Source organism: Ochotona princeps, chromosome 19 (assembly GCF_030435755.1).
Source record: "Ochotona princeps isolate mOchPri1 chromosome 19, mOchPri1.hap1, whole genome shotgun sequence".
Classification (NCBI taxonomy): domain Eukaryota; kingdom Metazoa; phylum Chordata; class Mammalia; order Lagomorpha; family Ochotonidae; genus Ochotona; species Ochotona princeps.
In genome coordinates this window covers 32,558,207-32,583,299 of record NC_080850.1, presented here as the reverse complement: position 1 = coordinate 32,583,299, position 25,093 = coordinate 32,558,207, and the positions used below count along the sequence as shown (strand labels likewise).

General features: G+C 43.4%; 1 protein-coding gene across 2 annotated transcripts in view; it reads right to left on the bottom strand.

The window, feature by feature from the left end:
• Window positions 1-4,341: 4,341 nt before the first annotated feature.
• Window positions 4,342-25,093, bottom strand: part of CDC25C (cell division cycle 25C) — a 29,152-nt gene continuing 8,400 nt past the window's right edge. Inside the window, exons 6-14 of one of the 2 annotated variants that reach the window (XM_058677243.1) lie at window positions 24,274-24,372; window positions 21,736-21,894; window positions 13,175-13,324; window positions 11,774-11,875; window positions 9,675-9,737; window positions 6,060-6,158; window positions 5,292-5,425; window positions 4,810-4,921; window positions 4,342-4,631 (exon numbers count right to left, since the gene is read on the bottom strand). In XM_058677243.1, the coding sequence (XP_058533226.1) occupies window positions 4,482-4,631; window positions 4,810-4,921; window positions 5,292-5,425; window positions 6,060-6,158; window positions 9,675-9,737; window positions 11,774-11,875; window positions 13,175-13,324; window positions 21,736-21,894; window positions 24,274-24,372 (1,068 nt within the window). In that variant the 3' untranslated portion in view covers window positions 4,342-4,481. The remainder of the gene's footprint in view (window positions 4,632-4,809; window positions 4,922-5,291; window positions 5,426-6,059; window positions 6,159-9,674; window positions 9,738-11,773; window positions 11,876-13,174; window positions 13,325-21,735; window positions 21,895-24,273; window positions 24,373-25,093) is intronic. The other variant, XM_058677244.1, reaches the window with a different exon arrangement.

The window sequence follows — 25,093 nt, the reverse complement described above, 5'->3', positions numbered from 1 at the left end:
CTCCCTGTTTGTGGCCTGGGAAAGCAATGGAGGATGGCCCAAAACCTTGAGATCCTGTACCTGTGTGGGAGACCTGGAGAAGGCTCTGGGCTCCTTGCTTCGGAGCAGCACAGCTCCAGCTGTTGAAGCTAATTAAGGAATGAACCAGCAGATGGAAGATCTTTCTCTATCACTGCTTCTCTCTGTAAATCTGCCTTTCCAATAAAAATAAATTTTAAAAAATTACTGAAATATGAATACGTCTTCCAAGGTCAAGGCTTAGTTAGTTCTGTCTGAGAGAATTATCAAGACATGATGCACCAGGATGAGCAGTGAGCTGAGCTCCCTCCTCACACTGGGAAGAAGAGGTGCTTTAACAAGTTTTTTTCTTGTGCTACTAGGAATCCCTGCTTGAGGGGTAGGTCACACCTGTGTGGATACAATGAGGGCCAGCACTCTCACCCCCAAGAACCTGCACCTAATGTACAAGCAGTTTTTCTCTCCTTCGTCCTGTCAATCCTCTGACCAACCCTCAGCCAGAAGGTCAAGCAAGTAGCTGGACTCTGTCAAGCAGGCGGTAGTTAGCCCTGGAAGCTGGACTTTAGCTGGCTGTCCTGCAGAATACAGCAGTGCCCTCTGCTGTGAGGCTTGCACATGACAATCCAGTGCACCTCGCAAAAAAATCAGTCCAGTTACCCAGGCTGCCCAATGACTACAACCCTCTTTCCCTCACATTTATTAAAAAAAAAAAAAAAAAAAAAAAGTTTTCCCTGCTCAGTACTTGAAGAGATGTTATTTTTGTCTCTATTTTGTGTCAGCCTGGGCTTTAGGGCAACTTTGTCCTTTCTAGTCCTAGGCTACCACTTATAAGAGATTAATTCCAGAGAACGCCAATGTTCAGCTAATTCCATGCTACCCTTGGTCAAATCAGGCTGTAGTTCACTGCCAGGAAAAGCTTACCACCTCAAAGAGCTGTGAGGAAGCGGAGCCTGGCATGATGCTGAAGATGGCAGTTTCAAAGAACCTCCTTATGTTTGAGGATGTCAACTGACACTTTCATTTTATCTGCATCTTAATATACACCAGATCTCTGCTTCCAACCACCCTAAATCCTACACTTGTCCTTGTAAGATGTGAAACAGAGTAAAGGAAAGGGTGAGGAAAAGTCAAAACCCCACTACAGATTGGAATGTTTTGAGCCCCACCCAGATAATCATCAGCCTTACTGAACATCATTGATTTTAGTTTTCCTATTCTAATTTTTTTCTTTTTCCTTTAAAGAAAACTAAATTCATTTCTAAAATAGTTTTTATTTCTTTAAGATTTATTTTTATTGCTAAATCAGATTTACAGAGAGGAGGAGAGACAGAGAGAAAGCTCTTCCAACCACTGACTCACTCCAAGAAGCCAAAATGGTCAGAGCTAAGCCAATCTGAAGCCAGGAGCCAGGAACTTCTTCTGGGTCTCCCATGCGGGTGCAGGGTCCCAAGGCTTTGAGCCATCCTCTACTGCTTACCAGGCCACAAGCAGGGAGCTGGAAGGGAAGAGGAGGAGCCAGGATTGAACGCACCCATATGGGATCCTGGGCATGCAAGGCAAGGACTCTAGCCACTAGGCTATTATGCCGGGCTCTAATGCAGTTTTTAAAAAAATTATTTGAGGGCCTGGCACAGTAGCCTAGTGACTAAATTCCTTGCTTTGTATGTGACAGGATCCCAGTGGGCACCAATTTTAATCCCACTGGTCCTGCTTCCCATCCAGCTCCCTGCTTGTGGCCTGGGAAAGCAATCAAGGATGACCCAAAGCCTTTGGACCCTGCACCTATGTGGGAGACTTGGAAGAGGCTCCTGGCTTCAGATTGGCTCAGCTTCAGCTGTTGTGGCTACTTTAGGAGTGAAGCAGCAGACCAAAGATCTTCCTCTCTGTCTCTCCTCCTCTCTGAATATCTGACTTTCCAATTAAAAAAATAAATAAATCTTCAAAATTATTTGAGGGTGGGACTGGTACAATGGTTCAACTGGCTAATCCTCCCCTTTCAAGTGCCAGGATCCCATACAGGCTCCAGCTTGTATCCCAGCTTCTCCATTTCTGGTCCAGCTCCCTGCTTATATCCTGGGAAAGGATGGCCCAAGCCCTTTGGACCCTGTACCCATGTGGGAGACCCAGAAAAGGTTCCTGGCTTTGGCTCAGCTTGACTCACCTCAAACCATTGCAGCCATTTGAGAGTGAACCAGCAGATGGAAAATCTTTCTCTTCCTCTCCTTCTCTCTGTAATTCAGCCTTTGCAATAAACACAAATAAATCTTAGTCTTCTATCAAGAATCCCAATGCTTGCAGGGGTACAATTAGCAATTGAGCCATTGCACTGGGCCCATAAATAAATAAATCCTAAAAAAAATAAAATAAAATATTTGAGGGGCCAGTGCTGCGGATTAGTGAGTTAAGCCACCACCTCTAGTGTTAGTATCCCAAATGAGTGCCAGTTTAAGTCCCAGCTGATCCAGCTCCCTGCTAATGTGCCTAAGAAAGAACCAGAAGATGGCACAAGTACTTGGGCCGCTGCACCTGCTCCTGGCTTTAGCTGGATCAGCCCAGGTTGTTACGGCCATTTGTAGAATGAAACAGTGAATGTAAGATCTCTCTGCATCTCCCTCTGTAACTCCTCCTTTCAAGTAAACAAATACATTTTTTTAAGTGTTTGAGAGGCAGAAAGACACACAGATAGAAAGAACTAGGCAGAAAGAGCACCCATCTCTAATTCATTCCCTAAATACTGCAGATAGGTGTGATGGTGCAGCAGGTTAACCCTGTTCTGGGACACCTGCATCCTGTATCAGAGTGCTGGTTCAAGCCCAGTTTCCTGCTAATACACTCCAGAAAGCAGTAGATGATAGTTCATTTGCTTATGGCCCTGAGAGTCACACAGGAGACCCAGGTGACGCTTGTAGCTTTAGCAGGCATTTGGGGAATGAAGCAGCAAACAGAAGAGTGCTCTGCCTTTTAAATAAATTTTAAAAAAAAGTTGATTTCCTAGAATGGTGGTTAGTTAAGTAGGAAGAATATGTTATAGTTTTCAATAGCGCAGAGAGTGGCTATGGTTTATAACAATTTATGGGGCCAGGCCTGGTACGATGGCTCAATAGCTAAATCCTCACTTAAACATGCCAAGATGCCATATGGATACTGGTTCATGTTCCAACTGCTCCACTTCCCACCCAGCATCCTGCTTATGGCCTGGGAAAACAGTAGAGGATGGCGCAAAGCATTGAGACCCTGCACCCGTATGCGAGACTCAGAAGCTCCTGGTTCCCGGCCTCAGACTGGCTCAGCTCAAGCCATTACGGCCACTTGGTGAGTAAACCAGTAGATGAAAGATCTTTCTGTCTCTCTTATTTTTGTATCTGTAAAACTGCCTTTCCAATAAATATAAACCTTTAAATAATAATAATTATAATTTATGAGGTTACCATTATAGCATAAAGGGGTTTAGCTCCTTTCTGTGGCAATTGTATCCCATAAAGGCTCTTGTTTGAGTACTGACTGCTGCACTTCTGATCCCATTCCCTGTTAACAAACTGAGCAAAGCAGCAAAAGATGCCCCAGTGCTTAGACCCCTGCTACCCACATATCTGACAAAAGCCCTTGGTCCCTGGCTTTGGCATGGCCTAGCCCTTGTTGTCAGATTTATCTGGGGAGTGAACCAGCAGATACAAGATCCTACTCTCAGACAAGACTGTCAGAGGCATTAAAAAAAACTCTCTCTGTCCTCTCTGTCTCTCCATTTAATTCTGATTTTCAAGTGAATAATAAAATAACTTTTAAAAATATACATAAAATAAGGAAAAAAATCTTAGATTCAGGCTTCTGGACCTTAACCTAATAGTTTCTGATTTAGCAAGTCTGAAACAGACCTGAAACAGTGCATCTCAAACAAGTTTAGATGATGTTCATGGCTCAGGAACCCAGATTAAGAACCAGCAGCTTAGAGAAAAGCACCTTGGTCTTAGCTCCCCAGCTAAGATAAAGATAGTTACACCTCAATATCTAGGGCAGTCTAATTTGGTAATCCCTATCTTTTATTTTGTAGGAGCAGTGTGGAGTCACAATTGCATCTGTCCTTCTGCAACGTTTATTTTCCAATTGAAAAACTAGAGGGGAAAAGGAGGGAAAAAGAAGGAAACCAGAGAAAAAGAAGGTGGGCAACTCTTTTTCTATAAGCAGAAGCCATTGAGAGAGTGCTGGCTGGCCTGTGGAAAAACAGGAAGAGTTGGACAGAGAAATGCAGGAGCTCTCTGAAACAAACCAAGGCTACAAACTCAGAGCCAGTAATCCCAGGCCTGGTGTGGCAGGCTGTTAGATCACAGACATCATTACTATCATAGAGCTCCACAGGCTTTGGCCTCCATATAGCATCTGTGCAGCACCTAGATGATGGCCTCTTTCTGCTCGGCTTTCTACAGTGTCCTTGGTGACTCTTTAACAGCCCATTGGCTGACCTGCTCTCACGGACAAATGTCCTTCACCAGGAGGGCTATTTGACCCCTCAGCTGCCTTTCCCCTTCCTGGGCTTTGCTCTGGCTTCGACACCTCAGCAGTTCCGCCTTGTGGTCCAGGTGATGCATAGGACAGTAGCTCTGTGGTTCACACAGCTCCTGAAACACAGAGGACAGCGTAAAAGACTCCCTTGCACAGTGCACTTTGCTTACCAAGTACAACATAACATGTCTGCCAGCAGTGGCTGAGAAGGGGCAGTAGTAGTACACCCTGGGAACTATGGGCTAATGTTCCTTCCCCTACAGGTGAGCTCCCCTCTCCCATCCCAACCTTTACCGTATATTCTGGAAAAAAGTCCCTGTAACCCCCTTTGAGGATATACAGCTCTGGGTAATGTAATGCAGGATACTGGTTCCGAGCCCTGTTCTCTTCTCGTAGAGAGCGGCACCTTTAGAGAAAACCCAGAGATACGTAGCAAGAGTGGAAGGTATACGGTTAGGATCAGGTGAGCTGTCACCGGCAAAGGAGGAAGGACAAACTTGTTAATCCCCAAAAGGTCCTTCAGATCTCACTGTCTTTACAAGGCAGGATCCAAGCAATACTACCCTTCTTGCATTTTTTTCATCAGGGACTCAATGCTAAGCCTTTTTCTTTTACTGGCCCCAATTTTCAAGTTTTAGAAATGCCATCCTTCTTCATTCCTCACAGTCTTCAAGCTATGGTAGAAAGCACTAACTCAGTCACTCTCTCTGAACTGGTTGGAGAAATCCACCTTAAAATCCACTCCGATCACCAGCTCTACCCACAAAGACACTTACATTCGAGGGCCCCTCTCAGAGGAGAATTCACAGTGGAACACAATGATGATTCTTTTCTGGACATCCAAAGGGACAATGGGTTTCTCCAGAAAGAAGCTATATAGCTCTTTTTGACTATATAAGTTTAAAGCACCCTGCAGAAGAAAAATTTTAAGTATTTTCTCAAAAGCCTGTGGATACTGTAAGATATTGTCAATATTTAGAAATAGCTGAAAGGGGCTGGTGCTGTGGTGTAATGGGTTAAATTGCCACCTGAAATCTAGTGCCCCAAAGGGACATTAGTTCAAGTTCTACAGACTCCAAAAAAGCAAAGTTTATTTTTGGTACAAGTTATTTTTAAAATCCAAGCACAGGTTTGCTTTTTTTTTGGGGGGGGGAGGGGAGGATTTACTTATTCTTATTGTAAAGTCAGATTTACAAAGGAGAGACAGAAAGATCTTTCATCCACTGATTTACTCTCCAAGTGGCTGCAATGGCCAGAGCTAAGCCAGACAGAAACCAGGAGCCAAGAGCTTCTTCCGGGTCTCCCATATGGGTGCAGGGTCCCAAGGCTTTGGGCCGTCCTCGACTGCTTTCCCAGGCCACAAGCTGGGAGCTGGATGGGAAGCAGGGCTGCCAAGATTAGAACTGGAGCCCATATAGGATCCTGGCGCGTGCAAGGTGAGGATTTTAGCCACTAGGCTACCACGCCGGGCTCTGTCCACAAACTCTTACCCCATAAAAGCAATCCCGGCCCCGTCCCTGCTGATGTTCACAATGCCATCTAACCCTGATGTGCCCTCCCAGGTATTCATACGGACAGCGACAATCAATGATATAAAACTTCTCAATCAGACTCTGGAACTTGCCCAACAATAAGGCTGCAACCTGCAAATAAACAGTGACCAAATACCCTGCTTAGTGTCACTCTCGGGAATGGCACTGTCAGTCCCCCAGTTCCTAACATGAACACTCCCAATAGTCACCCAGGACTCCACCATTGATATCTGAAACGTGGCAGTGGTTCAGCCCAACCACACATAAGAGCATCAAATAGAAAACAGTCTTTGTAGAAAACCAAAGGAGCCGGTATTGCCAGGGTACTAATGTAGATCATATTCTGGCTACTCATATAGAGGCAGGCATGACTGGAATCAGTCTCCCCAGGGACCAAAGGATTTCTGTGCTGGCAGCCAGATTTAGGATCTCCTCCCACCATTATAAAGGAAACAAGTCTCTCACAAAAGGATATGGAAGAAGGTTGAAATGCAGAGAAGGAAACTTAAGCTACTTGCAGGAGTGTAAATGGTTTCAGTCTTTCTAGAAGGAACTTCATAAATACATTTTCTGTTTTTTTTTTTAAGATTTTTTATTTTTTATTGCGAAAGTCAGATATACAGAGAGGAGAGACAGAGAAGATCTTCCTGCTGATTCACTCCCCAAGCAGCCGCAACGGCTGGAGCTGAGCCAATCTGAAGCCAGGAGCCCAGGGCCTCTTATGGGCCTCTTAAGGGCTGCCCTTGAGTGCTTTCCCAGGCCACAAGCAGCGAGCTGGATGGGAAGCGAGGCTGCGGGATTAGAACCGGTGCCCATATGAGATCCCAGCACACGCAAGATGAGGACTTTACCTGCTGGGCTATCACACCAGGCTGCATAAATACATTTTTTAAAAGTAATTATACCCTAGTTATCAAACAAATATCATATGTTTCCCTTGATTTGTGGTAGCTAACATGTAGGGTACAAAAAATATAAAAAAGAAAAATTAAAAATAAATACTTGCTTGGTCCTAAAAAATGGAATTACACCTAGGCTCTGCAATTTATTTTCTAACATCTTAAATAAACATAAAAGTATGTCAACACTGGGTAGGGCCACAGTCGTGGTACAACAAGCCACTGCTTGCACGGCTGGCATTTCCTATTAGAGCGCTGGCTTGACTGTCAGCTATTCTGCTTCTCATCCAGCCTCTGCTAATATGAATGGGAAAGCAGTGGAAAATGGTCCAAGTACGTGGGCTCCTGCCAAATAACTGTAAAACCCAGAAATCCCCAGGTCTTGACTCTGGCCTAAATGACCTAGATGTTACATCTACCTGGTAAACCAGTGAATAAAAGATCTTTCTCTCTCTTTCTTCATCTTTCTCTATTACTCTGCCCTTGAAAAAAAAAATCATAAAAAAAAACAGTATACCAAGAGGTAGACACAATATTTATCTCAGCATCGTTTTAGGTTATCAAAATATTATAAATGATTAAGTATTCAATAACAAGATTGATTAAATAAATATTAGGTAAATTTAAGGGTAAGCATGGTTAACTAAATTTAATCAATATTACATTTTTATATTAAATATTAATTAGTATTAAATATTCCATAAGCTTGATTAAATAAATTACACATGTCAATGAAAGACATTATATATCCACTAAGATTATAATGTAGAAACTTTTTTATGATAAGGAGAGATATTTGCAACATCTTAGTAAGTTAATTTTTTAAATTTTTTTAGTAAATTAATTGCAACACAATAGAGTCACCATGATCCCATTTAAAAATTTATTTTTATTTTATTTGAGAGACAGAATAAGAGACAGAAACCTGCCATCCTCTGGTTCACTGTCCAAGTGTCTACAATAGGAGGATCTGGGTCGGGCCAGACTCAGGAGCCCAGAACTTAATCTGGGTCTTCTGTATGAGTGGCAGACAGCCAAGCAGTTGAGACTCTGCTGCCTCCCAGGGTGTCCATAGCACGAAACCAGAATTAGAAGAGAGGCTGGGACTAAAACCTAGGCACTCCAATACAGAAGGCAGGTATCCCAAAGAATATCCTAATCACTGCCCTCAAAACACATTGCAATGATCCCATTTCTAACTTTTTAAAGATTTATTTATTTTTATTGAAAAGGCAAATTTACAGAGAATAGGAAAAACAGAGAGGAAGATGTTCCATCTGCTATTTCACTCCCCAAATGGCTGCAGTGGACAGAGCTGAGCTGATCCTTGGTCAGAACCATGACCTAGGAGACTTACAGGTCTCCCACTTGCAGAGTCCAAGGCTCTAGGCCATTCTCCATAGCCTTTCCAGGCCACAAGCAGGAATTTGGATGGGAAGTGGAGCAGCCAGGACACAAACTGGTGTCCATATGGGATGCTGGCCCTTGGAAGGAAAGCATTAGCCAGTTGAGCCATTGCGCCAGGCCCATTATCCCATTTCTATAAAACATTCACTAGAATAAAAGCTAGAAGGCTAAATGAAAGTATTATTTCTCATTATCTTAGGTATAGAGATTATAGATAGACTGATCAAATAATTATTGTATGAATTAGCAAATATGAGAGTGAACAAGAGCAATATTAATAATTATCCTCACAAATAGGTGAAAATATGGGCCCAGCACAGTAGCCTAGTGGCTAAAGTCCTCCCCTTGCAAATGCTCCAGGATCCCATATGGGCACCAGTTCATGTCCTGGCTGATCCACTTCCCATCCAGCTCCCTGCTTGTGGCCTTGGAAAGTATTAAAGGATGGCTCAATGCTTTGGGACCCTGCACCCGCATGGCAGACCCAAAAGAAGTTCCCGGCTCCTGGCTTTAGATCGGCTCAGCTCCAGCCATTGTGTCCACTTGGGGAGTGCTTCAGCAGACGGAAGATCATCCTCTCTATCTCACCTCTGTATAGTTGCCTTTACAATAAAAATAAATAAATAAATCTTTAAAAAAAAATAGGTAAGGGCCCGGCGGCGTGGCCTAGCAGCTAAAGTCCTTGCCTTGAAAGCCCCGGGATCCCATATGGGCGCTGGTTCTAATCCCGGCAGCTCCACTTCCCATCCAGTTCCCTGCTTGTGGCCTGGGAAAGCAGTTGAGACGGCCCAATGCATTGGGACCCTGCACCCGTGTGGGAGACCTGGAAGAATTTCCTGGTTCCCGGCATCGGATTGGCTCGGATCGGCGCACACCGGCCTGTTGCGGCTCACTTGGGGAGCGAATCATCTGATGGAAGATCTTCCTCTCTGTCTCTCCTCCTCTCTGTATATCCGGCTTTCCAATAATAATAAAATCTTTAAAAAAAAAATAGGCTCACAAAATGTGAAACAGGATGTATAGTTACTCTAATTGAATGACTTTTTTTTTCTTTTTGTGTTTCTGCATTTTCTGTTTTCATCTTTGTTTCCTTCTTTCTTTCCCTCTCTTCTTCCTCTCATCTTTTTTAAACTACAGATAAAATAAGAAAGAAACAAGAATGGTACAAAAGGGGGTTCTTCAGTACAGCTTCAGTTGAATAAAGAGCCTATATGAGTGAACAAAAAAAAAAAGAAACACAAATGGAAGTGGGGATTTCAGGGACAGAACAGACCAGATGGTAGCTTATGTAACAAGTTACCATCTCCAGAAATCTGCTTACTGTTTCTGGGTTGATGTACTTCAGATCTTGGTGTCTCCCTGACACGGTTGGCAGCACACATACCTAGAAATACAAAGCAGAGGAAATAATAGAAAGTACTGCACACCCCAGTTTTGGGTCAAAGACCCTCCATAATGTTCTTCTTTCCAAAAGACTGTTAAGATCACAGAAACCTTACAAACCAATTGTCTTTATAATATGCACAAACAGCAATTTTATTTCTAAGAACTCAATGTAAAGAGCTCATCAAGGATTTGCAAAAAGTTTCAGATTTCTCTACAAACACTTCCATCTTGGTTTCATTCATATGGAAAAGTTACGAAACTAAATAGTCTACAAGAAAATATTTAAAAAGAGATTATGATCAGCCCCAAAAGCAATAATATGAAATAATTTAAAACAATGAAATGACGCAGAACTGTTTTTTATATGAAAAGATACACCTAATATTAAGTGGGGGCAGGCAGGTAGCCTAGCAGATCATTAAACATTACAAACCATTTTTCTGGAAAAACAAAACAAAAAAAGTATTTCTGGGTGTGCTTGTGTTTCTTCAAAAAATATATAGAAAAAACTGTGAATATACACCAAGCAATAACTCCCCTGGTTGATAAGGTTTGGGGTAAATCTCTTCATTTGCTATCTTTTTTGTGATGACCAATATTATTAATATAACTTTAAAAGATTTTTAAAAATAAAAAAAGCTCCTACTGGTTTGCATGAGGGCCAAGTGTGTGGTGGGCAGGACCAGGCTGAACTCCTACACCTAATGATTGCTGTAGAAGACAGCGCTGGAAACAGAACTGACCCAGCAATTGCAACCACCAGCATGTGCATAAACTGACTTGGGCGACAGACTGTGCCAGACCCTGTACTGGCATGCACACACAAGATCACCTCAGACGAAGTTTCTTTGGGGATCCCTCCAACTGAATTGCTGATCTCAGAACCACAACCATGAAGAGAAGTGCAGGTTCCATGGTCTGATCATGGAATGCATGTGTCAAAGCTGAGCCTCCTCAGAGGCTCTGACTGAGCAGTGGACAGCATATCCAGATGCATATGAAGGATATGGCAGTCCATCGGAACCTGCAGAGGACACCTAGTAGTACCACAACAGAGGACAGAACAGATCGATCATCTACCCCAGCCATGTGAAAATCTGGGCAAATGGAGACTCTAAGGTGGACTATGTCAGCCAGTGGATTCTGGAGAGATTTCATCGTGCTTGGAGTGGCCAGATCAGCAGCAATTCAGAACTGATGAACTCTCAAAACCACTTGAGCAGTACCTTCAGAGCATGCCCCACATCGAGGACCCTAGGATGGTTGGGAGGCTGGGTGGGGCTTCTCCTTTTATCTCCCTGCCTACCCCAGATACAGAAAAAGAAAAAAGAGAGAGAATGTGAAAACAATGGTCTTATCCACTTTCCTATAGCCCTTGACCCTTTGTGCCCTACTCAACTATGTGAAGATTGCCAAAATAAAATAATAATTTAAAAATTAACAAAAATAAAAGGTAAAAAGTTTCACACTTGGGCCCGGCGGCGTGGCCTAGCGGCTAGTCCTCGACTTGAACACGCCAGGATCCCATATGGGCGCCGGGTCTAATCCTGGCACCTCCACTTCCCATCCAGCTCCCTGCTTGTGGCCTGGGAAAGCAGTTGAGGATGCCCCAAACCTTTGGGATCCTGCACCCGCGTGAGAGACCCGGAAGAGGTTCCTGGTTCCCGGCTTCGGATAGGCAAGTACCCGCCATTGCAGTCACTTGGGGAGTGAATCATCGGACGGAAGATCTTCCTCTCTGTCTCTCCTCCTCTCTGTATATCTGACTTTGTAATAAAATAAATAAATCTTTAAAAAAAAAAAAAAAAAAAAAAAAAAAACAACAACAAAAAAAGTTTTACACTTTCTCAACTGTTCTACATTTTCTCAGAATGAAACATTTTCTTACTGGAAAGACTTAGGGCTTAGATCTATGCCCTGAGCACCTCACATTCTCAAAGAGTGCTTGGTGAGGATACCTAATTATATCCAGTATCTCTGCAAAGTGAGGATAAAAGGCTCAGATGCAAAATGAACTACTGAATTCAGACTCACCTTGGAAAAATCACCAGTCAGTTGCCCCTGGTTGGACTCTTCCTCCAGCATGAAAGCGATACTAATGTCACAGAGGGAGACTGTCTTCTTCGGGCCTGCACCCTGAATATGACAAGATTCCCACTCAAGCCCAGTCCTCATGTTAAAGCTTTAGAGAGCAGGGATGGAGGAGTGGGGACTCATTAATAATAGTATACCTTTTCACTTAATATTTGTACTTCTTTCCCCAAGGAGATAAAGACAAGCACAAGGACTTGGCAATAATGATGGATTATTATAGCAAGTTCAGACAGCGTATCATTAGGAATACATATTACAGGGTCTTGGTTAAACAAATCACTTTCCATGCATTATAGATTGCCATGATACAATACAAAGTACAATGTTGGCTAATTTTATTGACAGGGAAATAAGGTCATGATATCATTAAGTGTTAGGAGTCATGTACTCTGTAATCACACTTTAACACAAGACAAACAAACTTTTATATATTTGTATGGGAAAAATGCCTGGAAGAACATAGATCAAGTACTAATAGTGGTTTATTTCTGATATATGGGATTATAAATATTTTACATTTGTTGCTTCTTTGTTCATTTCCATCTTCCATTTTCCTATAATATCGCATATTGGTTTTAAAATATCTAGGGATAGTAAGATTTTTTTTTTTTAAGAAAAGGAATGAGGGCTAGGTTCTGCAGAAGTGGCTTTCTACCACACCAATCTGTTCTGTGATGCCATTTCTGCAGCCTGTACAAAAGCAGCAGTGAGACTCTGTCCCCGTTCGTTCCCTCGCACTTTCTCGGGTTTTACAAAAAGTCGAGAAGACAGTATGATGCCATCACTTCTCAAACTATACTATAAAACACACATTTAGGGCCCGGCGGCGTGGCCTAGCGGCTAAAGTCCTCGCCTTGAAAGCCCCGGGATCCCATATGGGCGCCGGTTCTAATCCCGGCAGCTCCACTTCCCATCCAGCTCCCTGCTTGTGGCCTGGGAAAGCAGTCGAGGACGGCCCAATGCATTGGGACACTGCACCCGCATGGGAGACCCGGAGGAGGTTCCAGGTTCCTGGCTTCGGATCGGCGCGCATCGGCCCGTTGCGGCTCACTTGGGGAGTGAATCATCGGACGGAAGATCTTCCTCTCTGTCTCTCCTCCTCTCTGTATATCTGGCTGTAATAAAACGAATAAATCTTAAAAAAAAACAAAAAAACAAAAAAAACACACATTTACTGTGAAATGTTCTATACATGAGTACAGACAAAGAAAAGACAAAAAGAGGCCAAGAACAAAGAAAAAAGATGAAAAAGGAATCCCCAGAACAGAATAGCACCAAGGACAATGAGATAGAAAAGTTAACATGTTCTTATCTTAAAAAAAAAAAAAAAAAAAGTCTTACCTTCCTAAACATTTCAGGGCCAGAACAATACTTTTTGTGTGTTTGATCTGGTATCACATTGTCCTTAGATTTTACCTGCTTCACTCTTGGCCTATTCAAACCCTCTGGCATTGAGGGTGAGCGATACAGGCAGCTTCTATTCAGGGATGCCTGTTTGGGAATATGAAATGAGAAGCCTTTTAAAATAGCTTTGATGAGAAATTATTAAATAACATGTGTATGTCATTTTGCTGATGGTAGTTTCGGTGACTGGAAGAGAAAAGTGTAACTCGGTCTTCTTAAAAAGTAATTACTGGGCCCGGCGGCGTAGCCTAGTGGCTTAAGTCCTCACCTTGGGCGCGCTGGGGTCCCATGTGGGCGCCGGTTCTGGTCCTGGCAGCTCCACTTCCCATCCAGCTCCCTGCTTGTGGCCTGGGAGGGCAGTTGAGGACGGCCTAAAACTTTGGGATCCTGCACCCGCGTGGGAGACCCGGAGGAGGTTCCTGGCTCCTGGCTTCGGATCGGCGTGCACCAGCCCGTTGCGGCTCACTTGGGGAGTGGATCATCGGATGGAGGATCTTCCTCTCTGTCTCTCCTCCTCTCTGTATATCTGGCTTTCCAATAATAATAAAATCTTTTTTTAAAAAAAAAGTAATTACTAACGAGAAGAAACAATCACAAGTTAAATATAATGCAAAAAAAAAAAAAAAGGAAATATTAGAATGCCATAGTATGATGACCATTATAAGATCGATACTATGGAACTCAGCAGAAAAAAACCTGGATCAAATACTATGAAGAAGCAGCTTTGAGAGTTATTGACACAGAAATAAGACCAAAGTATTGAGAACAGATTATTGCTTCTTTGAAAGGCATGACTTGGGCATTATATTATACACAGACGCAGGGAGAATTACTAAATGACCACTGATAACTATCAACTAATCCAAGATTCTATCCTCCGTCCCAAGATACCATGAGGCTTCTACCTCTGGCCTAGATAACAGGCAAGAGCTTTTTCTCTCTCGCCACACTAACCTCACTAGTGTCACACATTGGTTTAGAAGGCAGCTGGGCAATGAGGGAACCGTAACCAGAAGACAGGCTAACAAAGGACAATAAGAACATCAATATTTTACTTTATGCCAACTCTGACTATCATGATGTTTGTCATACGAATAGTTCTAAGGAAACTCCCTTGCTCATGGTGCCAACGAACTGTGCAGTACATATTTTATGTCCCAGTATTTTGCATCTACTACATCCACCTTCTCCCTTGGACCCCCCACCCAACTGCCACAACACCCATATGTTTCTTTCTACCCTATCCCCATCCACTGATAACTTGACTATACTGCATAAGGAACACATCTATTGAGTGGTGCAGAATAAGAAAAAAACAATCTGGACCAATCAGGTTTCCTTTCCTGGTAATTAAACATGAAAAAAAGGAGAAATAATTAAGCTCAAGCAAACAAACAACCCAGGAGACAGTCAGAACTTAATCCCAAGTACTCTGATCCTAAGCATTGGATTAACCTGATGCACCACAATCCCAGTACCATACGCTTAATTTTTTAAATTTATTTTTTTATTGGAAAAGCAGCTTTTATAAACAGAAGTAGAAACACAGAGAAATCTTCCATCCACTGGATCCGCTCCCTAAAAGGTTACAACAACTGTTGTTTGGCCAGTCAGAAGCCAGCAGCCTGGAGCTTTTCCTTGGTTTCCCTTGTGGGTACCAAGGGCCCAAGGAACTAAGCCATCCTTTGCTGCCTTTGGGCTATCCTTGACTGCTTTCCCAGGACACTAGCAGGAAGCTGGATGGGAAGCAGGGATGCAGGATTAGAACTAGTACCTATATGGGATCCTGGCAGAACCAAGCTATTTAATTTTTTTAAAAAAAGACTAATTTAGTTTGAAGATCAGAGTTCTAAAGAGAGAGGAAGGGATAGAGATATCCAATCCACTGATTCACTCTCCAAATGGCTGCAAGGCCAGGGTTGGGCCAGGATGAAGCCAGGAGCTTCTTGCTTGTCTCCCACATGGTCCAAGCATCTGAGCCATCCTCCACTGCTTTCCCAGGCCAATAACAGGGAGCAGTATTAGAAGTGGAACAGCTGGGGGTATGAACCAGCTCATATGGGATTTTTGCATTGTGGAAGATGGCTTTACTCTACATCATAATGCTGGACCCCCATTTTGTTTTTAAAAAAATTGATGTATTTGAAAGACAGACAAGTAGAGAGGAAGAGACAGAGATCTTCACTCCTCAAATGCCCACAATAGGCAGGTCTGTATCAGGCTGAAGCCAGGAACTAGGAACTACATCCTGGTTTCCCAAGTGGGTAGCAGGGACCCACATTCTTGGGTCATCTTCTGCTGCCTTGCTAGGCACCTGAGCAGGAAGCTGGATAGGAAGTGAAGCTGGGACTCAAACTGGTACTCAGGTAAGGAATGTTGGCACTGCAAACAGCAGCCTAATTTGCAATGCCCAAACTTCAGGCCCCACAGATGTTTTACTTTAGGTTTGACATTTAGAGCTCTATTTCTTTCAAGATTTTATTTACTGGGCCCGGCGGCGTGGCCTAGCGGCTAAAGTCCTCGCCTTGAACGCCCCGGGATCCCATATGGGCGCCGGTTCTAGTCCCGGCAGCTCCACTTCCCATCCAGCTCCCTGCTTGTGGCCTGGGAAGGCAGTTGAGGACGGCCCAAAGCTTTGGGACACTGCACCCACGTGGGAGACCCGGAAGAGGTTCCAGGTTCCTGGCTTCGGATCGGTGCGCACTGGCCCGCTGCGGCTCACTTGGGGAGTGAATCATCGGATGGAGGATCTTCCTCTCTGTCTCTCCTCTGTGTATATCTGGCTGTAATAAAATGAATAAATCTTTAAAAAAAAAAAAGATTTTATTTATTTAGTTGAAATGCAGAGACAGGCAGACAGACAGACATAAATCAACCTGCTAGTTCCCTCCCAAAATGGCCAATGGCCTGGGTAGGCCAAACCAAAGCCAGGAACTTGGAATTCCATCTAAGTCTTCCACATGGCTGATAGGGAGCATTCCAAGCACTTAGGCCACTGCTTTACCAAACACATGATCAGAAACTGGATTAGGAAGTGACTGAAACACCCATGTAGGAGACCTGGGTGAAGCTCCCGGCTCCTGGCTTCAGACAGGCTCAGCTCCAGCCACTGCAGTCATTGGGGAGTAAACCAACAACTGGAGGATCTCTCTGTCTTGTAGATCTGCCTTTCAGATAAACACAAATTTTTTTTTGAAACTAGAGAAAGAGATCATACTTTCCAGATTGCCTTTATATCTTAGTTGAATTATCAACAGACCATATGGGCATGGGTCTATTCCTGGAATCTATATTCTGTAGCTTTCCTAATGCTTTTGATTTTTTGCAGCTATTATGATGACAATAACGAAGGTGACAAAAATCTTCTCTGGGGCCCGGCGGCGTGGCCTAGCGGCTAAAGTCCTCGCCTTGAACGCCCCGGGATCCCATATGGGCGCCGGTTCTAATCCCGGCAGCTCCACTGCCCATCCAGTTCCCTGCTTGTGGCTTGGGAAAGCAGTTGAGACGGCCCAATGCATTGGGACCCTGCACCCGCGTGGGAGACCCGGAAGAGGTTCCTGGTTCCCGGCTTCGGATCGGCGCGCACCGGCCCATTGCGGTTCACTTGGGGAGTGAATCATCGGATGTAAGATCTTCCTCTCTGTCTCTCCTCCTCTGTGTATATCTGGCTGTAATAAAATGAATAAATCTTAAAAAAAAAAAATCAATTCAGCCTCCCCCTGAGGGGGTGGATGGATTCATAAAAAAATCTTCTCTGGTTTTATGTAGTTCAAGGACAGAAGCCAACAAGACAGCAGAACTATTTTCAAAAACAGAAATGACACTATTATTCTGACAGATTGTTTCCAACACATTTATACAAAAAAATAAATGGGCCCGGCGGCGTGGCCTAGCGGCTAAAGTCCTCGCCTTGAAAGCCCCGGGATCCCATATGGGCGCTGGTTCTAATCCCGGCAGCTCCACTTCCCATCCAGCTCCCTGCTTGTGGCCTGGGAAAGCAGTTGAGGACGGCCCAATACATTGGGACCCTGCACCCGCGTGGGAGACCCGGAAGAGGCTCCAGGTTCCCGGCATCGGATCGGCGCGCACCAGCCCGTTGCGGCTCACTTGGGGAGTGAATCATCGGATGGAAGATCTTCCTCTCTGTCTCTCCTCCTCTGTGTATATCTGACTTTGTAATGAAATAAATAAACCTTTAAAAAAAAAATAAATGGCAACTTATTGCAAAGAATGGAAATGCTCTGTCAAGGGGGGATGATGATGATGATGGTACTACTACTGTGTCTAGCGAATTACGTTCCCCAGTTATGAGAAGCTGGCGTAGTACAATCCCAGGCCAACTGATCTAGAGTACACTCAATATTCACCCATGCAATGTTTTTACTCTTTTAGGAATCATTGGCCACTTTACAAATCTGGGAGTTCAAAACACTGAAAAAGCTAGAAAGACAGGGAATTTTGCTAAAATGAATTATACCTACAGATTTTAATGAAAATATCTAATTGAGTAATCATATAAACTCAGTATTATCATTTTTTTTCATGGCATATATATTCTTCACTATAGCCATCCCTACGGGAACAACATGGTAGCACAGTGAGTTGAACTGGCAGTTTCAAAACCAACATCCCACCTGAGTATTCTAGTTCAGTTCCAGCTTTCTGATAATGTACCTGAGAAGGAAGAAGATGGCTCAGGTGCTGGGGTCCCAGCCACTCACACAAAATGTCCTCATGGATGCCAGGCTCCTAGCTTTACACTGGCCTAAAGTCTAGTTCATTTACAGAGAGAAACAGCATATGAAAGGTCTTTCCCTTTCTGTCACTCTGACTTTCAAATAAATAGATAAATAAGTGGACCCGGCACCACTGCCTAGCAGCTAAAGTCCTCGTCTTGAAAGCGCCGGGATCCCATATGGGCGCCAGTTCTAATCCTGGCAGCTCCACTTCCCATCTAGCTCCCTGCTTGTGGCCTGGGAAAGCAGTCGAGGACAGCCCAATGCTTTGGGACCCTGCACCCGCGTGGGAGACCTGGAGGAGGTTCCTGGCTCCTGGCTTCGGATCGGCACAGCACCCGCCATTATCGGACAAAGATCTTCCTCTCCGTCTCTCCTCCTCTCTGTATATCTGACTTTGTAATGAAAATAAAATAAATTTAAAAAAAAAAATAGATAATTAAGTAAACGTTAAAAATTAAAAAAAAACTGGGCCATTTGGCAGGTATTTTCTAGAAAATGAACAGCATTAGCTTGTTAAATGCAAAGAAAGTAACTGATAGTCTTTATTACTCATGATAAAATCTGAACTAAAAAGCAAAACCACAGCTCTGAAAAACTTTCCTACCTCTCACAGCTTCAGAGCTGTCCAATGTGCACCTTTCAGTTGAAGTCAGTGGCAATGTTTACTAATTTGATTATGTGATATCAGGTAAGACCTCCATGTGACTCCCAGACTTCTGCATTTACATAGCTATTCAATACTTTAATGAATGCCTACTTGTGCAAGTTTGATGTTAGCAGTATTTTGACCAAGACTTCACCCAGTTTTCCAAACTGCTTGGTGATTCTCTGGGTTCTACACTACTTTGCACTACAAAGAATCCTATCTCTGCTCGAGAAAACTAGAATTAATTTCTGTCATTTGTAACCAAAACTTTTAATTAGAACATTTCTTAATGTGATAGAATTGTTTTGTGGTTGTTTTCTCAGACTTTGTAAACTTCTTTGTAAACTCCTGGCTCCTGGCTTCGGATCAGCACAGCACTAGCCATTGCACTCACTTGGGGAGTGAATCATCAGACATCGGATGGAAGATCTCCTCTCTGTCTCTCCTCCTCTCTGTATATCTGACTTCACAATAAAAATAAGTAAATCTTAAAAAAAAAAAAAGGACACATCCACAGCCGTACTTGTTTCCAAGAAATTTTTAAAGATTTGTTTTATTTTTACTGGAAAGGCCAATTAACAGAGAGACAAAGAGAAACCAAGAAAGATCTTCCATCCACTAGTTCACTCCCCAAGTGGCTGCAACGCCTGAAGCTGAGCCAATCCAAAACCAGGAGCCAGGAACTTATCAGGGTTTCCCATGTGTGTGCAGGTTCCCAAGGATTTGGGCTGTCCTCCACTGCTTTCCCAGGCCACAAGCAGGGAACTGGATAGGAAATGGAGCAGCTGGGACATAAAGCAGCGCCCATATGAGATTCTGGCACGTGCAAGGCGAGGATTTAGCCATGAGCCAACACCCAGGCCCTGTTTCTAAGAAATTAAGTAGATTCACCTCTGCTGCAGACACCTGCCTAGGTTGATTTTTTTGTATTCAGGAAAATGTTATACTGCTGGGAGAAAAGCAGTTAATAGCTGGCAGGCATTCTGGGCCTGGTTAATGCCAAATTTGTATTAATTATATACCAGAATCCCAGCATAGTTGCTTTTTTTTTTTTAAGATATGTTGGGAGCCCAGCGCCACAGCTTAGCAGCTAAAGTCCTCACCTTGAACGTGCCAGGATCCCATATGTGTGCCGGTTCTAATCCTGGCAGCCCCTCTTCCCATCCTGCTCTCTGCTTGTGGCTTGGAAAAGCAAACAAGGACAGCCCAAAGCCTTGGGATCCTGTACTCACATGGAAAACCAGGAAGATACTCTGGGCTCCTGGCTTCGGACTGGCTCAACTCCAGCCATTGTGACCTTGGGGAGTGAATCAACGGACAGAAGATCTTCCTCTTTGTCTCTCCTCCTGATTTTCTGATAAAAATAAAAAACCTTAAAAAAAAAAAGACATATTGGAGCAGATGTGGGCATGCCAGTAGACGAAGTCTAGACTACTGGACTCAAAACTCCATCTAAGGGGAAAAATACTGGATTGGTGGTCTGACCGTGGAGTACATGTGTCAGAACTGGATCTCCTAGGTTGTTGAAGCCTGTGTATCCAACAACATGCCTAGATGTGCATGAGGGACATGATAACCAGTTCACTGGAACCTGTAGAGGATGTCTAATACCATGGAGGGCAGAACAAATTGGACAGCTCTCCCTGCCAAGCTTTGATTTCAAGTCTCTGAGAGAGTGGATTGTGTCAGACAATGGACTTTGAAAGGATTTCCCCAACCTTTCAGCTTCTCAGAACTGTAACAAACACTTTAGCAGTACTCTCAGAACATGCTCCACAGAGGGGACCCTGGGATGACATAGGGTGGCTATCCCTCATCGCAGGGTAATGATCGATTGGGCTGTAGGAGATTAGAAACAGTTGTCTCACCCACTTTCTCCCACTCCTCAACCCTCTCCTCCCTAAATCAGTGGTCTACATGGGCATTCATCCTTAACTATGCAAACATCATCAAAAGTAAATTTATTATAAAAAATTATATAAACATTAAAAAAAGAAATTAAGTAGATTCAAAAATTCTAAATGGAGGCTGGTGCCGTGACATGAGTAGCTTTGGCCTCTACTTGCACTGCTGGCATCCCATATGGCATGCGTTCAAGTCCTGGCTGTTTCACTTCCCATCCAGCTATCCACTAATGTCCCCAGGAAAGCAGCAAAAGATGTCCCAAGTCCTTGGGCCCAGATACCCAAGTCGGAGGTGCAGAAAGGCTCCAGGATCCTGGCTTCAGACTGGCTCAGCTTCAGCCATGACAGTCATTTGGGAAGTGAACCAGTGAATGAAAAATCTTTCTCTGTCTCTCCTCTCTGTATAACTCTGCCTATTCAAATAATAATAAAAAATTTAAGCACTAAATGCCTCAAATGCTTTTAGGCATGTTAGTATATCAATGATTTATAAGCTGTAGACTACACATATGGATCTTCCAGTGATGCGTTAAGGACACATGGAAACAAAAGGATTACATTACAAGATACCTGAAAACCCTTTCAGGTGTACTCTGCCCATAACTATGCTGCAGCTGTTACCTACAGGAAATGACCTCAGTGGTGACCTACACAAACTACTACCTGCTACCTGCCCGTCCAGCAATGCGAAAACTTACTTGGTGACCCGATGCCCTCGCAGCCTCTTACAACCCAAAGACCACACCTTCATGATTTTTATGGTCTAACTATTTAGTACAGTGGCTGCACCAAATTAAGACAGACAGTACTATATTCAAGAATGAAGGGGGCACGGCCCCGTAGCCTAGCAGCTAAAGTCCTCGCCTTGTAAGTGCCACAATCCAATATGGACTGCTGGTTCTAATCCCAATGGCCCAGCTTCTCATCCAGCTCTCTGCTTGTGGTCTGGGAAAGCAGTCAAGGACAGCCCAAAGCCTTGGGACCCCGCACCCATGTAGGAGATCCGGGGGAGGTTCCTGGTTCCTGGCTTCGGATTGGCGCAGCACTGGCCGTTAGGGTCACTTGGGGAGTGAATCATTGGACGGAAGATCTTCCTCTCCATCTCCCCTCCTCTTTGTATATCTGACTTTGCAATAAAAATAAATAAATAAATCTTTTTAAAAAAATAAGAATGAAGGAATTTTAATACAAAAGCGCCATCAGACCTACCTTGCTCTCTTCTTGATCCTCCAGGGAAAATTCCATCAATTCACTTGAAATCTCTCTGGCTTGATCTTCTACTACATCTGGGCTTTTATTCAATTTTGGAAATAGAGTAATGGGACTACCCAGGCAATTCACCTCATTTTCTACCAAGTTTCCATTGTCCTGTCAAGCATATAAACAGCATTAAAGCTTATTTAGGATCCTTGGCTTACACGGTGTACAAAAATTAACTCCAGATATTTCAGAGGATTGAATTTAACCCAAACTATAAAACTCTTAGAAGAAAATACAGGTAGAAAAATTTAATGACACTGGATTTGGCAATTCCTTGGATTTGACACCAAAATATAACAAACAACAAAGATGTAACTTTGTGTTCATCGAAATGCAACTTGTGTCAAAGGACACTGTAAGTGCTGACATTGTGGGATAGCACATTAAGCTGCAACCTGCAACAGCATCCCATATGCATACCAGTTTAAGTGCGGACTATTCCACCTGTGATGCAGTTTCTAGCAAATGTCCTGGGAAAGCAGCAGAAAACAGTGCAAATGACTGGACCCCTGGAATCTATGTGAAAGAATGGGATGGTCAACAACAATACAATAAAATGGATAAAAAAAAAAAAAAAAAAAAGAAAGAATGGGATGGTGTTCCAGCTACTGATTTCAGCCTGCCCATGTCATTACTACCACTTGGGGAGTAAATTGGTAACTGTAAGATCTCTCTTCCCTGTTCTCTTTTTCTCTCTAAATCTGCCTTTCAAAGAATTAAATCATAAGAATGCGAGTACCATAAAGTTTTTCTTAAAAATTAAACTTAAAAAAGTGTCAAAAAGTTTTTTAAAACGTGAAAAGGCAACCTAGAAAATGTTAAGAAAATAATTTACAAATAATACACCCAACAAGGGATTCATATCAGAATATGTAAGATCATCCCATATTTGAAAGCTAACAAAAAATACTCTAAACAGGATTCTATAGACATTTCTCTAAAGAATATACACAATGGCCAAGAAAATACATCACAAATGGTTATTGCACATATCAATTCTGTTTCAAATCCTGGTTGCCCCACTTCTGAACAAGCTTGCTAATGGCCTGGGAGAACAGCAGAGGATGGTCCAAGGCTGGGCCCTTGCACCCATGTGGGAGAGTCAGAAGAATCTTCTGGCTCCCAGCTTCAGACTGACCCACCTCTGGCTATAGTAGACATCTATGCAGCAAACCAGTGAATGGAAGATCTCTGTAAAATCTGACATTAGGGCTCAGCGCAATAGCGTAATGGTTAAAGTCCTCACCTTGAACGTGCTGGGATCCCATATGGATGCTGATTCTAATCCCAGTGGCCCCGCTTCCCATCCAGCTCCCTGCTTGTGGCCTGGGAAAGCAGTCAAGGATAGCCCAAAGCCTTGGGACCCTGAACCTGTGTGGGAGACCTGGAAGAAGCTCCTGGCTTCGGAATGGCTCAATTCCAGCCATTGCAGCCACTCGGAGAGTGAACCATCAGACGGAAGAGCTTCCTCTCTGTTTCTCCTCCTCCTGAATATCTGCCTTTCCAATTAAAAAAATAAACAAATCTTTCAAAAGAAAAGAAACCCTAGGACTTGGGCGATTCTCTTAAAAAAACTGACAGTAAAAAAAATAAATAAATCCTTTATAAAAATTCTGTGGGGAAGTGGAATTCAGTTTATTTTCAAATCCATGGCCCAGAGTGGTAGCCCAGCAGCTGAAGTCCTCACCTTGCATATGCTGGGATGCCAAATGGGCACCAGTTCTAATCCTGGCAGCACTGCTTCCCATCCAGCTACCTGTTTGTAGCCTGGGAAAGAAGTTGAGAACGGCCCAAAGCCTTGGGACCCTGACACCACGTGGGAGATAAGGAAGAGGCTCTGGACTCCTGGCTTCGAATTGGCTCAGCTCCAGCCGTTGCAGCCACTTGGGAGTGAATCAACGGATAGAAAATCTTCTTCTTTGTCTCTCCTTCTCTCTGTATATCTGATTTTCCAATAAAAATAAAGTAAATCTTTAAAAAAATTCAAATCCATGCATGGCTTTTTATTTATAGGGATTTTCATGAACATTATAAAAGGCATAGACATATATAGCTATTCCATTTGCTTCTCAAATGCCTGTATAGTAAGAGCTGGACCACGCTAATGGTAAAAGCCAGGAACTCAATCCAGGTCTCCCATGTGGGTGGCAGTATTCCAACTACTTGAGTCATCATTTGTTCCCTCCAAGGGTATGTGCATTACCAAGAAGCTGGAATCTGAAGTGACGCCGGAACTCAAACCCTGGCACTGTAAGAGGCAGGTATCCCAAGTAACATCTTACCAGCTACAACAAACTCCCACCTCTTCTGCTTCAACTTAACCAAATGAAAAGCTCAGAATATTATGCCTTCTCTCTTTTCACAGCTCAAGCTTTACTCCTCCAATCCCTTTTCTCACCCAAGGCATCGGAGAAAAAATGCTGAGGATCATAAACCCAGACACTTTATTATACCTACCACCTGAGAAACAAACCCTTAACAACTCACCAGAAGAGAAAGGGGAGACGCAAAAAGCCTCTTTGGTCTCTCTCGAAACTTTAGGTTCCCAGGTGACTGCCACTGCAAAGGTTTTAAAGTGTTGCCTTCCTGTGTAACAAAAACCACATTGGCACAAGAAGAGACATACTAGTGGACTCTGTCAAAAACACTTGATTTGATTGTACCATAAATAATTCTCTTGAAACTTGTTACATGTAATCAAGGATGACCCTATATCCTGAAGATTCAAATTATGGTTTGAGTGGAGGATACTAATTTGATGATGTTAGGATATAAGCAAAATGAATGTCCGGTGCGGCAGCCTGGTGGCTAAAGTCCTCGCCTTGCATGTAATAGATCCCATCTGGATCCCAGTTCATATTCTAGTGCTCCTGCTTCCCATCCAGCTCCCTGCTTGTGGCCTGGGAAAGCAGTCGAGGACAGCCCAACAAAGCCTTGGGAACCTGCACCCGCGTGGGAGACTTGGAGGGGGCTGTTGGCTCCTGGCTCTGGATCAGCTCAGTTCTGGCCATGGACAAAATATCTTTTTCTCTGTCTCTCCTCCTTACTGTGTATCTGAATTTCCAATAAAAATAAATAAAGCATTAAAAAAAAAAAAAAAAGAATGCAAGCATGATTGGGGAAGAAGTGTGCCTGGAGAGGGGATGGTGAGATTCTAAAAGGGAGATTAGAAAGGCAGTATAAAATAAAGAAAAAACTGACTAGAACTGCTAAAAATATAAGCACATTTCAGTTAATGGGAAAAAAGCATCTATCTTTTATGCATACTGACCTGGGGGAAGGCAAGGGAAGAGAAGCAGGAAGGGAA